At 44.2% G+C, this 15,242-nt stretch overlaps 1 protein-coding gene across 5 annotated transcripts in view; it reads right to left on the bottom strand.

Annotated features, from left to right (window-relative positions):
* Window positions 1-15,165, bottom strand: part of LOC110979462 (sodium-coupled monocarboxylate transporter 1-like) — a 30,371-nt gene extending 15,206 nt beyond the window's left edge. The window contains exon 1 of one of the 5 annotated variants that reach the window (XM_022235290.2): window positions 14,728-15,165. In XM_022235290.2, coding sequence (XP_022090982.1) covers window positions 14,728-15,072 — 345 coding nt within the window. In that variant the 5' untranslated portion in view covers window positions 15,073-15,165. Of the gene's footprint in view, window positions 1-2,340; window positions 2,361-3,896; window positions 4,853-8,591; window positions 9,120-14,727 lie in introns of those variants that run through there. The other 4 variants (XM_022235307.2, XM_022235273.2, XM_022235281.2 and 1 more) reach the window with 4 other exon arrangements.
* Window positions 15,166-15,242: the final 77 nt, after the last annotated feature.

Below are 15,242 nucleotides of genomic sequence, written 5' to 3'. Positions count from 1 at the left end.
TTCCGTTTCTGGTGCATGCGACTGTCTCTATTCTGTCTGATTTCTGGACGCTTTGCCAAAAACTAAAGTTTGAATTTGGTTAAATAAGGGAATGAGATGAGAATGGACACTTATAATAAAACCTGAGCCTATGGCGAGGGACAACACTCTACTTTTTTTCTCTCATGTTTATGCTAGTTTTTGAGGGGTTACTCTCCACACCTCCAATGACCCATTACTCTAGAAATTGAACGATGGACATCCAGCATGCGTCACTTCAGGGCCAGTAGGCTTATGTACTTGTAAAATCAGACGCCAATTCAGAGCGGTCTAACCATGGTTTAATAACGCTTGCGAACGAGCAACTAGACAGGTCTACCAACAGCCGCCCCCCTGGACGGACACGTCCCCGGGGACCCTGGGAAAGGAGCGTTGGCCGATTCGGGAGCGCCTTTGCTCGAGCATGACATTGTTGATGCACGAAAAATTGCCCAACCTGACACCAATTGTGTGAAATCACACCGGTTAAAACCACACCATTATTACTGTAGCCTATAACATGTATCATAACTCGCAAGACCCAGTTTTCTCTTTTCCACTGCCAGCCACTGAGATAGACAATCCTCATTAAGACAATTTACATTAAAAACTTGCACACATTAAAGAAAAAATATATCCACTATTTTCCATCCTGAAATTCGAAAATCTTCCTCTCACAGTAGGTTGAAGAACAAACTCAAAAAACTCTTTCTACCGTAAGGCACGACGGACGAATGGCTCCGTAGCAATCCCTTGACATGCAGGTCTGTGCTTTCAGATATTGACGGAAAACAAACGAAGTCCATAGGATGGTAAAACAATTCAAGTCTTGAAAAGTGAATATAGAGACAAAAGCGATAAAATATATAAAAGAAAAAATCCATGAGAATGCTCTCGCCCACAGGGTAGTTAACAAAAAAGGTAGTGTCTCAACAGGCGGTCATCTTGCCTTCCACAAGTCCACATATGTCGAAACTGCACTTCAGGAAGCAGTCATCCTGAGCTCACTAATTCGACTGCCTATGCGGTTGAGTCGACTTAATTTCCACTGCAATTTTATGTCGATAAATGGCGTTACAATATATGTCGGCAACTGGATAAGCAGCACTCGCACTATAGTACATGTATACTCTCCCAAAGGACGTCATATCTGTACGCACACAAAATTGAAGAATGTTTGATCTTTAGATCTTTTGTAGCATTTTTGGACTGGTCAAGTTTTTCGGGAATCGATACTGCAGCAACAAATTTTTGGAAATTGATTTTGCATGTCTAGTCCTCTGATCCTTGTACGTTATATTATGGAACACCAACCATTCGACCATTGCATTTTACACACCCATTGTTCAATAACTCTTCAGCCAGCTGAGGGCAGACATCGAAGCTCGCCCCAGTTTGCCACTTTCTTCCAGATAATTGAGTCTGGTTGTGCTGGTCGGTTAAGGTCCTACAACCAGCACTTAAGTTCCGTGGAGACAGCAACTGGACAATCACATTAGATGTGACATGTCTTGAAAGAGCGAGCCCCACTATATATCTGGTGTTCTGATAGCTGCGTGGAATTTAATTTCTTATTAATTAATTTCAATTTTTAATTATTCTTTAAATTTGGTACCAACGGCCAACCATAGTTTTACCAGCCACTTGTAGAAAAAAACAAGACTGTGACGTCAAAAGACCTGACCCTATAAGGGTTACAATCAAGACAATTATTACTGGGCAGAAATACTACAGTCACCTGCGGACAGACCATGGAACAAGAAACGAGGCAGCCGCACCCGTACCCCAGGCTGGTTCAATCAAAGTCCGGCTGAATTGGTTGCACAGTTCCTGGGCGGCCTTCGTTCCTTCCCCTGCCCTTTCAGGGAACAAGGACTGCCTGATTTCGTTGCCGACCTGTATCCATGACTATGATTTCCTTGAACCTTCATTGGATAGGGCACAACCACTCGCGCTGGATAAAAGTTTACGAGTTAGGCAACAAGCAACCCACAATGTCTTCTACGGTCTGTACTTCCCATGCGCAAAATGTTATGGAGGAGCTCTGCCCATCCAACGCCTGTGCCAGAGAAAGGTCTGCTTGGCTGTTGGCAACCAGTCGTCCAGACAGTTCTGCACGAGCCTGTACCACCACAGAGAAAAAATATCTCTTTGGTAAGTACCACTTAGTAAGGACAGGACCATTGTCAAGCCCTGCAGCAAACTCTTGATCGTCAACGGTTGCAATATAGTATTATCTTGGTCATCTGTCCCTAATGCAGACATTTCCAATCCGGTCTTGTGCCAAAAGCACTAACCTGCGACTCTTTTAAGAAAACCAACCTTAATTGATACTGGTCAACCGCAGCCGGAAGACCAGGGACAGGGAACCTCGCCACGCGACAAGCCCCGCAACAAGAAACGAGAGCCCGGTCAGTGAGAACATAGAGCTACAACCCATGGGTTGTAGCTCTATGGTGAGAACATGCAGCCGTGAATGTAGGCCTTGGCTGGGGTGCCGAGGAACGTGATGGAGGAGATGAAGCTCGCCAGCAGGGAGAAGGCGACTGGGACCAGATTCATGCGCCGGTCGGCCAGCAAGAACTCGGAGGCGGTTCGCTGTTTACCGCCGGCCAGAGCGTGGTACACACCGATGCTGGCAGAGACGAGCAAGGTGCAGGCCAGGATGGCGTAGTCTGCCCACCCGAAGAGCCACTGTTCTAACTCGACCGCCATAAATCATCCTCATTGATACACAAAAGAACATATCCTCCTCAAAGCTCGAATAATGTGTCCGAGCAAGTTAAAACATAGGTCAAACTGACTTGTCTGCAGCCGATTCCGACTATCCAAAACGACACAATCGGTTTTCAACTTTTCTTCGTATTCAGCTCTGCGGAAATCGATTATACAGTTGTCCTCCGTCGGTCAATATTTCTTTTGTGAGTCATGAACAGCCACTCTTAATTCGCTTCTCTAACACTGTTGCAGGGCATCCAACCTGAGACATGCACCACGGTATTTCAACGTGGTTTATTCAAAGTAGGCCTAATAAAACTGACTATAAGGACTGTCTGCGCACAGACATGACAAAATGCGCCGTTTATCGCATCCGTAGCCCATGAACCGGCTGCGCGTTTTCTCGTCAATTTACAGTATAAGTTCTCTAGGTCAGGTGTTGATTTTGAAATGAATAGAACATTTCACAACTTTTTATATCAGATTTAGTACCTGTCTTGTAGAAAATATCCAACAGCAGAAAGGACCACACGTCTGCCAGAAATACAAACAAATAATCATAGAGGAAGGAAGTAAAACCAGGGAAAGGTCGGGTTTGAAGAACAGATTTAAGATATAGCAATGAACTTGGAGTTGGATTGCTCAGCCAAGTTGAACGAAGCACAAAACAGGGTGCTGGATATTGGGGTAAACTGGAGAAAATTAAACATGTGAAAGGCAACGACAACAGGGGCAAAGCAACAGGTGAATTTACCACTCTACACATTATTTAGTATTAATATAAAATATAAGGAAGGTAGATTTGCTCCAGTGCTATCCACACTTTACCATGGAAACGATATCATTGGTTATGGATACTACTTCCATGCAGGGCACCGGCATGAGATAGGGAGAAATGGACCGGATTTCAAGGCAGTTTCTGACGATGGAATAACTATAGTTTTCAATTTCAAGGCAGATTTGACATTAAAGACCTACGCTGAAAGTATTGACCTCGCAAATGCACAGCATTCAGCATAAAGTCAGCACGTGCAGTAAGTTGTTCGTCAAACGGATGTCCTTCGTGCCTTGAGCGTTGATCTAAGAACTAAGCCGTGAAATACAATAGCATTAATGAGATGTCAGATGAATGAGATGTCAGTTGATCATTAACTGCCTACCTCAAAGGCGCTGGTGACGTGCAACTGAAAGAATACAGGCATAAAACATCGCCAGGTGATGAGGCCCGTCAACACGTACGCGATCCCGTACAACCAAAACATGCAGCCGTGGATGTAGTTTTCGGCAGGGGTGCCGAGAAATGTGATGGCCGAGATGAAGCTGGCCACCAGGGAGACGGCGACAGGGACGGGATTCATGCTCCGGTCGGCCAGGAAGAACTCGGCGCTGGTACGCTGTCTTCCTCCGGAGAGGGCGTGGTAGACGCCGATGCCGCACGAGATCAGCAAGGTGGTGGCGAAGACGGCATAGTCGGCGCCGCTAAAAACTCTGGCCACCACTCCAATTGTCATTGCTAATGCGGTGGGTAGACCGATGTATAGAGCGTGTAACAGCTGTTTGGAGTGTTCGACGGAATGCTGCCGAGCACTGCTGTTAAACACGATGCCACTAGCAGCTTATGATTACAAAGAACCGACTGCAGAAATTACTCGTGTGGAAATTGTTGGCAAGTGAGATGCCGGTTTTAGCCAGCGTGTTCACTGTACGTGTATACGCGAACAAGCCCTTGTTTATATTGACAGCCCCCATGCTATTGTTGAATGATCAAGGAAAATGATTATGCATGACCATTTGTGGTTAGCTTTCCTTTCTTTGATGGTTAGGCTATGTGGTATCCATGAACTATACAACGACTTTATCCATGCAGACGTGAACACGTCAACTCCTACGTTACCGGATGTCAACCACCTTATCATATGAGAGTTATACTGTATACCGGTGTTTGTTTCTTTGTATCTGTTCCCTTAAAGCTGTCTGAAGTCACCGAACGATTTGGGGAGGAAAAGCCAAGTCTTGAAATTTCCCCTTTAACTAAGGTCTTCTTGCTTTGCTTGCCGAACCAAAATGCGCCCGGGATGCGTGGATCCACTATATACCACAAGGACGTGACAACGCTTCCGTTCGCTGGAACATTCCACGAAATATGCTGGCCTAGCCTTGGTGGTATCAACAATTTTCTTATCCGGCTACCACAGCAAACACTGTGGGTGATGTATTCATTTACAAGTTCAAGTTCTCGACTTAGTCGTCCAGGAAATTATCAATCGGAGCGCTCAGAGGACAACAGTCTTCTCTATTCAGTTCATACTTGGCGCGAAGGTGTGACGTCGCCTGTGCGATCAAATTTCGCCTAGGGTGTTGTTTACAGTTCGAGAGAACTCAAGAGCGATGCACTGTCAGGGTCAAGAGAAACGTCACAATTGGAATTGGACAATCGGGGTCCCTGTCCCAGTTTTCTGGACTGTTTCCAAGTACTTGGCCGAATACGATGAATTCAGGGTGGAGGTTCTTTATGACGTCAAATTCCCTTTCCTAAAAATCTTCATTCTTCAAATTTAAAGCTGTTATGTTGCTTTCCTGGTCACAATCATAACCAGGCCAGTAATGCCCCCCCCAAAAAAAACGGTCTGTTCGATTTGTAGCGAGACGGGTAGGCGTGATAGGTCTGGTGAACGCGGATGCACCAGCAGCTTGGGGTTGACAGTGCGTCGAGTCGTTGACCGCTCGGTTTCTCCTACGCTCTCAATGTTAGAAAATAAGGTTGAATTGTCATTTTTTCTTATCGTTTCCCTTTACTGAAGGCAAAAACCAGCGAGAGAACTTAATCTCGGGAAGATAAACGAGGAATTAATGTTAATATTAATAACTACAGACCTGTGTGATCAACAGGTATTTTGTGGGTATATGAAATACAGTGTATTCTTTCGATTTTGTGTTAACTGCTAAGTAAGTGAATTACTGGTATTCCATCACCTCATCCAAATTTCCAATGCCTTGAATTCTTCAGCAGATCCAAACACAAGACAGAGAACTTGTGGGATAAATATACAAATACAATCTGAAGGCAAACAAGTTCATTCCTTTCAGCACCCAAGACAAAATGATTCAACATTATATTCGAAGCGAATGTTTCCATGACACAGCTGTAGACCTACTGGTATACGACATTTGGGGGACGGGAAGTCCCCCAAACTGACTGAAATCTAGACCAAAACAACCTTTGGAGCAAATCGTTTGTACGTGAATTTAAAAAACCTGAATTCTCTTAAAAAATAAGACTGAGCAAATGTTAAATGGAAATTTGATAAATAAAATCATTTCACAATGCAATCACCGAGCGCATGCATGTACTGATAAAATATACTAATGAAGGTCGTGACGTCACTACCTGGTACAACCTTACTGAAAGTGTGAATGCCTTTACGGCAAGTTCATCCGGGTGCTTTATTAGGATTTAAGCCCAAAGATACAGGTTCACATGTTCCGCGCCATGCATATGTTGATCAAAAATCCTGTCCTTTCACGAGTTTTCAATACACGTGGTGAGTAGTACCACTTACAAGGTCACACAGACGACAAGTGTTGGGAGGTTAATTAAACTTATGATTGGAAAGTACAGTCGCCGCCTTGGTTTTGCCACACCTTCTAAATGCAAAGACATGCACAAAAAAGACAACCTTACACATGGAAATGTCGGCGGTGTTGTGTGTTTTATTCCTCCATGCTTGCATGTGGTTAAGCGTTTTGTTGGTTTCGGCTGTAGTTATGATTGTGGCTTTGCTTGGCTAGGGTTTGGAGTGCGGCTGTAGTTTTGGTAGCGGGTTTGGTTGTTAAGCTTGAGTGTTACTTGCGTGTGGTTTAGCGTTTTGTTGGTTTCGGCTGTACTTACGATTGTGGCTTTGTTGGTTTTGGCTAGGATTTCCAGTGTGGCTATGGTTATAGCGGGTTTGGTTGATAAGTTTGAATTAAAGTCGGGACACTGAGATAAGAGATAATCAGGTGGAGTTTTCAAATTGTTTAGGTGTATGAGTGCACTACCAGCAAGAGCCGTATCATTAACCACGTTATCGCATGACCAACATCGGGAAGCCTCAGAGGCAACAAAACTATGATCCTACATTGCCTAGGCGCGAGGTTGGTGTAGGGTATCGTGTGATTTCACTATATCAAAGACCTGTCGATCCCTTGAATCACTCTTGACCTTACAGGGTCGCGTAGCAGGCAACCTTACACTACAGTGCCACGTATAGTCCTATATACTACATGTACAGTACTACTAATGGGTAGTTACCACAGCGGCCCGTACGACCCCCAGACGTCGGTATTAATGGTAGTCATATTAGACTTGGTTCAAGCACAGTAGACAAGAGCTAATTCCTTACCCCATTATTACATGTACCTTTGCTAATAATATGGATTCCTTGGAGAACTCCACCTGAAATTTCCCTTTGAGAAGATGACATCCTGTATATTGATGCTAATTGGTACCAAAAGTTTAAATGAAAGAAAGTCGTCATTGACCGTGTAAAAGACAGAGGAGAGGTCCAGGGGTATGCCAATCAGATATTCGAGTGTGCATTCATACAGCTGCTGATATTATTTAATAACTGAATGACGGCACTGAGGCGCACTACAATGTCTTGCCCGAAATCAAAATTGGGCATCAGATGAAATTATTGCGATTGCTGAGGAGTTATGCGTTGAAGCAACCAGTGCCAGCAAGGATCGTTTTCGCTTTCACTCGAAAGCAAGGTGCCACGATATCACCCCGATCTGCAAACCTGGTCGTATTCGTAAACTTCGACGCCACTGATATTTTGACGCACTAGTTTACTCCTAGCCAAACATTCAATATCAACAATGTTTTTGTCGCCTTCTGCTGGGAGTGAACAGCTCAAAGTTCATCCTTTGCGGAACAGTGCATTATTATTTAGCAAACAATACTCCTGGGTTGAACTATCCCGTGACCTACGACTTCTCACTATTGGCACAATTCCAGTTCAGAATGATTTGAAGGTCTCGATTCTGGCGCAACATATTGCGCATTGTAGGAACAGTCGTGTGCGTTGGCGGAATGTGCAACAAGCTAGACGGCGCGACTGATCAGTATTACGACCTACGCGTTATTGCTTCCTCCGTTTTTATTGGATGCACGAGGAGTATCAACGACGACTGAAGTTTCGTATTTAACAAACTGAAACCTATTATTGTTTAGTAAGGAAGTAACTATTTATCATTATTAATGCGGTGGACGCGTAAGTCGCTTCGACAGTCGGTTTGTAGGAGCAAGAAGGGACACAACGCCTCCTAGAAAATATTGGATATATGAAAACAAAACAAAAAATGCAGAAAAAGAAAGGAAGGAAACCAAAAAGAACAAAGGCGATATAAAACTCAAAATTCCTAATTTTCTCTAAATTCCTCTAAATTTTGAGTTTAGTCTTCGAACTAACTCCGTCCATTATTTAATGAGTGATTAACCCCTGCCAAGGAAGCAACACGCTGGGGAAACCCAACTTGGATAAAGTCTATATAATCGTAGTTCTGGGGGATTGGTTTTTCAAAGGAAAGTATTAAGTCCAACATTTCAACAGAGGAAGTTCACAAGGCGTCAAGACAACCCTCCTCCCCAGAGCCATTTTCCCATAGAAAAGTACATCATACGACACTTGTGTAAGACCCCCTCCCGTGCACCTTCCCAGGACGCCATGGAAACCCTGTTTTTGAGGCTAATCGGATTGTTCTTTGATTGACATATTTTGACAGCTGATGGCATCGAATGGATTGCTTCCTTTGTAGGTCTCTTGTTCGATTGTCTCTGGGATTTCTATAGTTCATCTTTCAGAAGTCCTTACCTCGAAAGCGCTGGTGACATTCAGCCGGAAGAAAAGGGGAATGAAGGCCCTGGAGACGATGATACCGGTGATGGAGTAGGCAAACCCATACAGCCAAAACATGCAGCCATAGATATAGTTCTCGGCTGGGGTGCCGAGGAACGTGATGGCTGAGATGAAGCTCGCCACCAGGGAGACGGCGACAGGGAAGGGGTTCATGTTGCGATTGGCCATCAGGAACTCCTTGCTGGTCTTCTGTCTGCCGCCAGTCAGGGCATGGTAGACGCCGATCCCGCACGAGACGAGCAGAACGCAGGCAAAGACGGCGTAGTCTGCGCCGCTGAAGACCCGCAGCTCTAGTTTGGCGGCAACCATGATGATTTCTGTGCAGTATTTGATCCAAAATCGAAGACCTAAGACCACTGCTCCGTGCTACGCGGCAGTCTGCTAGACAATGGCCTTGACCAGAAGAAAAGCGACTTGTCAGGTTGGCAACAGTGGTTTGTTACTATTGGCCGACGCGCTGCGAAAGAGATCTGGCACTACCAACGCATCGGTGGTAAACATGTACACGTACATGTACATTTTTCAACGCCAATGTCGTGGTTGGTGTCCTAAAGTTGGTGCTAGTTACTCACGCCCTCTGTTGGTGACAGCGTAACTTGAGAGCAGTACACGGTAACGATTCCAAGCCCGTGTTCCCGCGTAGCGTGGCCAATTTTCTTAAGTGCGAGGGGTGAGGGATGACAAGAGTTCCCAAGGAGGGGGGGGGTTGTTCCTCTTGCCTACCCCGATACATCACAGAGTTTGTATAACGGACGGTTCTTTCAAGAACCTTATTATACCTATAGCCACACTAAAGTAACATATAATCAACCCAGGCTATAGATGATGTGACGACAGCTGCCCTCTCCCTCGCCACCAACAGAATCCAAATTTTCCAGTGAGAGATGGGTAAGAGTTCCCACAAGAAAGACAATCACTCCACCCCCTTCACCTGCCCCGGCTACGTCCTTGCCATGTTCCCACTCGTTTCTTATGGGGCAACGCGGAAATCTGGGATTCTCGCAAAATTGGCAGGTACCGAGCCGGGGAAAACAACGACCATAGCAACGTACGCACGCACCAGCCACTCCGAGGATTGGGTTACACAATTTTTTGTTTGATCAGTACGTACACACGCGCTCGTTGCAGTTGTTTTCATCGGCGAGGTGTGGTTGCTACGCGCAATTTTGTGAAACTTTCGGAAGTCTGCCCCGCCCCATACTCTTTAAATATCATTACACATACAGAATGTAGGCCTAACTCTCATGTCTTGCACATTATTATAATAGCCACAATTAAGGACTGATTTAACTTAATTTCTATAAAAGTAGAAATGTAAGGAAACAAATTTCGCATGGAGAAATCTTAAATCGGGGAATGTGTACAATAGGTTAATTTCCTACATCCACTTTTCTTGTTCTGTAAATACTTAATTAAGTAGTGTCCAGCATGTGCCTGTTTTTTGCTCTGAAAATGTAGGGACAATTCACTATCCGAATTGACCAGAAGCACCCTGTCACACCCACGGAAAGTACTCCAGCCCGTAACGCGTAACCGTTGGCAGTTCAGGTATTTTCATAGAGAATAATCTGCTTCACGGCCCCATGACTACTCAACCATATTGTCTTATACACTTGTGTTCATGCGCCATTGAGACAGCGTTCATTACAAGTACGCATGCGCACTTCATTTTCAAGCAGACAACAACGGTTTTTCGCGCAAGTAGACGACGTTACAGCGCGGAATTTTTCAACGACTGACCTCGTAAAATACCAAAGTATGGAAGCATAAATAAATTTTGGGAGGATCTAAACACGACACCACAAACAACACACAATTTTACTCAATTAGTGAGATTTTTAAATGACGGTAAATCTCAGAACAGTAGAGAAGTGGATTTTACAGACCCTATATTAAAAAAAATCGAATTTGCAAAATTTGGCACTAGTTTCATCAATTGATGTTTAATAGAAAATAAATTTTCTGAGACAGAAATCTAGCACCAAATTAAAGATGCACCCTTAATGCATTGATTTCAGACACTTATTTTGAATCCGCCGGATAAATTGTTGTACTAATCAGGTCATTTTGAATAATCCCCAAATCGTATCGATGCAACGGTGTACGAAAATTCAAAGCCATTTTATGTCCATTTTTATTACCAAAATGGTATATCCAACACGAGGATGATGAATTTCTGTGAGATTGTACTGATTTCGTTAGTACCTATACATTTTCACAAGGTTGAATCGTTAAATTAGTAACATATCCTGTTCGTCACTTCCGCTGCTGTGGCCACTGACCACTGTGGTACCAAGAGTTCAAGTCGTCACGTCTGCCTGAGCACATGTGCATGAACATGTACATGTCACGCGTACACATGTAACCACGCATACAAGACTGCACTTTTTAGATGAGATATATGACGTATATTTCCGTTACAAAATGTCTGGATTCACACGATTTGGCGCGAAAATTTGGTACAAATTCAAACTCATTTTACAAATACTCTTATCCAGCGGATTCCCAATCGATTGAGACAGTCTGCAAGTTTATATGAATCTAGTTTTTATAACCAGGAAAACTCATTTTAATAGATATTGGTCAAATTTGGCAACACTCAATTATTTCAGGTGAGAAATCAAATAACTTTTGGGTTATTTTGCATTTTTCATTACGTTTTTTGAGACAGGACAAAATTAATGCTACAGAAAAATGAAACAATAATTGTAATTTGGATTTGTCATGAAAATTTTATTATTTATGCTCCGTTTCCTGGAAATGCATTAACAAAGAAGACGCCTCATTTTGTAGCCAGAGCGTGCGAAATCAGACATAGCCTGTTGCTATGCCGTTGTTTAGTGCAAATCTTGCGCACGCGCATTTGGGTGATGAACGCCGTGAACATACGTGTACAACCAAAGTAACATTACAAGAATAGCATTTACTCGACCGATGTTCTAACTAACCAATCGTGAAAACGTATTTCTTCCCACCAACTATCTGATAAACATGAAAATGCAGCACAGGCATTCGCAGGCGCTCTGGCCATATACAGACATCATTCTATTTATCACACACTGTGACCCAAAATACTATGGGGTATACTGAAGTTGACTACAAGGCATACAATCATGGTTGTTCACTACTTTAAGTAACAGCAATGAGTTTCTCTAACAAAACAATTTTACTTCCTGACACACCTCTTCATCGGTTGACAAGAGCTTTGTTGGTCAGGAGTGCTCATTATGCTGGGAGCGACGCGCCCGTAACACGTGCATTTCATAGTCGTTTGTGAACCAGCGAAATGCACGCAGTTCCGACCAAAGGAGCCGCGTTTGCTAGGAAAATTGCGTCCTCTCTTGGACCAGCTCGGGGTACTTATACTATGCATCCGAAATATTTGTCCCTAAAACGAGACTCTTCCCAGATCGCGGGCCAATCCTCACTGATTTCAGCTCGTCTCATCGGCTACTTGGTCACCTTGGAGGAGGCAAACCACCATGCAACGAGTCCACTGTGAAGCAACTTGAAGTCAGTTTCGTAGAACTATTTTAAACCACGACTGTATGGAAAAGGGGCCTAGAAAATAACCCCTTTATCCCCGCAGCTCATGTCTTCCAACATGAGGGTATCTCACCAAACCCCAAATGGCCATTAGCCATTCCTGCCTCAAGTTGCTTGCGGCTCTAAGCAAGTCATAATGGGCAACCTGAAAGTTTTCACAGTCCAGCCAGCGGTCAAATGCAGAATGGGGGCGCCCTTCCGTGCAAAAGTCAGGAACCGACACCTCAACAAAACACACTCGACTGCACGAAAACAGTAGAATACTTTGATGAAAAAAAAGTATCAAAATCTCGCAAAAGGAAAACTGGTCTACTCCGTCGAAGGAACTTCCTCCCCGGACAATATCGAAAACCACCTATGAAGGTTGTTTGCTTAAACAATAACCTACTACGATGTAAGCAGGCAATATGCGATATGCAATTCATGTTATCCGTGGGAGAGAGCTTTTCATCAAACGGAGAAACCATTAACGGACCACATTGTATGTACACTACCTTGAGAGGTGACATTAACTTACATAAGTTCATTGCCCCATTCTGTTCACCCTCGCGTGCAGACATAAATTTCATCATCCTGCCACTAGAGCACTGTGGATTTCGTTCAAGGTAGGATCTGCGAACTGACGGTTTTCGTGTGAGCTCCAGACAGTTTCTCACTCCGGACTCTATCCGTGGGTTAATTGAGTTGGCCAGCTTGGTATGTTACAGGGTGGGTCATTCGAGAATAAAGCACGAGTGCCAGTCGGCGCATGACCGCCCTGATAGGGCAGACCTCGCGCGCGCCCACTGCTGTTGCCCCAATGACCTCGGACGCGCTCCATCGCGCCGCAAGTACTGTTGAAATACAATTGGCTTAATATTAGGGCTCACTTGAAACATGACGCGCTGAAAGCAATGGGCAAAACTTTGCTGAAATACGATACATTCCTGTCTTATGTGGTTGTTTCACAACTCACAGTTTTAACGTAGCAGTTAAAATGGTTAAAAGATGTGCTCGATGAAAGAGCGTTTCTGGCCAGCTAAACCTGCAGTTTGTACTGGGTCACGAGAAATACGTTCACGGTGTCCTTTTGTACGCATTCAGATATTTGCACTAAATGACGTGCATGTTTTCAGATGAATGGTAAAAAAAACTAATTTAGTCGATATTAAGAACTATAGCAATATGGCGGATCATTGCTCGACAGCATTTTCCATTTTCAAAAAGTGATCCGTGTCCTCTCAGAAACGAGGGCTGTACTTCGAAGAAACGAGAGAAAATACATTGCAAAGACATGCAGAAGATACAGCTTATCCAAGAAATGGGGGAGGAATAACTTAAGAAATACTGAAGACATTACGCTTATCCCGAGAACAAAGGAAACGAACAGCACAATCTCATGATTTCTGCTGCTTCTTTGGACTACTTAAGCTTTACAAGCCCAGTCAACATGAAAGAACTGGAAACTGCACTGTCAACGTAAATCACCACTGCCACTCTGGCATCAGTGCAGACATTCATTTCTAGCCGACCCTTGAATGTCCCTGAACTTTGTGTGCATTAATTGTTAAGCTGCGTGGTCCCACAGAAACTTGTACTGCGCCCAGTTTGCGTGAGAGGCTATACCAAATCACATCTGCATGCCTTTGCACTTTTCACACTCCTATAGCTGCACATTTCACCGCCGTGTGAGGCAAACACAAGGTTTATTACTTTTGCGGAAATGTTGGATCGAAAACCACTGCTTCACATTCACACGCCACGGAAGCTTTGTTGACAGGATACGAGACCACTGAATCAATACGCCCATGACAGATCGTTGTTCCAAAGTTATACTGCGATGGATCTGTTCGAGTGCGGCGGCATTCAGATCTGCATAATTTTTTTTTACCAAAAGCTGTTGGGAAACGCGCAACTTTATTTATTTGAGGTTGTATATGTCAACTTAAGTCTTAACCAATACTAACTCTTTAAATTCAAATGTGTTACTCTTTTAGCAGGTTCATGAAAACTGATTACTTACGCGCGTATCCATCCATTGCGATTCCACACTCAAATATGAGGTTTTAGCAGAATCGAACGAAAGCTAGGAGTTCCATCAGTTCGCCAAAGGTTTATTTCGTTGCCTAACTTCAAATCAAGGAAGGAAGTTAAAGTATCTATATTTAGGCCTATAAGCCTATCTTTGTCGATAAATATTGGATCTTAAAGCTAATATATACATTACTGGGGTGGAAGGGCACATGAAACTCTATAGCCTATCCATGTCGAAGAGATACGTGCTTTATGCGTTTAGTTTACGCCTAGCTAGTTGTGACTTATCACACTGCACAAACAGGGGTTTCAAACTTAGCACCCCGATTGTTATTAAAAAACCATGCAAACACCTTTCGCAATATTGGAATTTTGGTGTTATGTCAACACCGTTGGTGTTAAGTTTAACACGTTTACATCTGTAGGTGTGAAAAGTACCACCAGCAGTCTTTAAATAACACATTTTGATATGGTCAACTGATAACCCCCAATGGTTTTGCTAAGAGGTCCGTGGGGTCTTCAGAAAGCTTACCTCAAAAGCACTGGTGACGCGCAGACGATAGAAAACAGGAATGAAGCAACGAGACGTCCAGAGCCCGGTGAAGACGTAGCTCGCGCCGTAGAGCCAGTACATACAGCCCTGGGTGTAATTCTCGGCCGGCGTGCCAAGGAAGGTGATAGCCGAGATGAAGCTGGCCACCAGCGACACGGCTACGGGGAAGGGGTTCATATTGCGGTCGGCCATCAGGAACTCAGCCGTGGTCCGCTGCTTGCCGCCGGTACAGGCGTGAAAGACGCCGATGCCGCAAGCAACGGCAAGGGTGCTGGCGCAGACCAGGTAATCCGCTGTCTGGAAGGTAGTGTCCACTTTCGCCATGCTGCTTCTCGCTGTTGCTGGGGACAGTGGTCTCCAAATCTTCACCAAGAAGCAAACAAGGACGTAGTTTCTAAACGAATGAAAGACACGTAATGTTACACAACCGAAGCAACCTTCCTATACATATGCGAAATATTGAACCAGTGAAGGTTCTAGCTCCATGGATCAAG

This window comes from Acanthaster planci, linkage group LG18, assembly GCF_054643075.1.
Source record: "Acanthaster planci isolate LZ-2023a linkage group LG18, COTS_SCS, whole genome shotgun sequence".
NCBI classification, from domain to species: Eukaryota; Metazoa; Echinodermata; class Asteroidea; order Valvatida; family Acanthasteridae; genus Acanthaster; species Acanthaster planci.
This window is presented reverse-complemented; position numbering and strand designations above follow the sequence as displayed.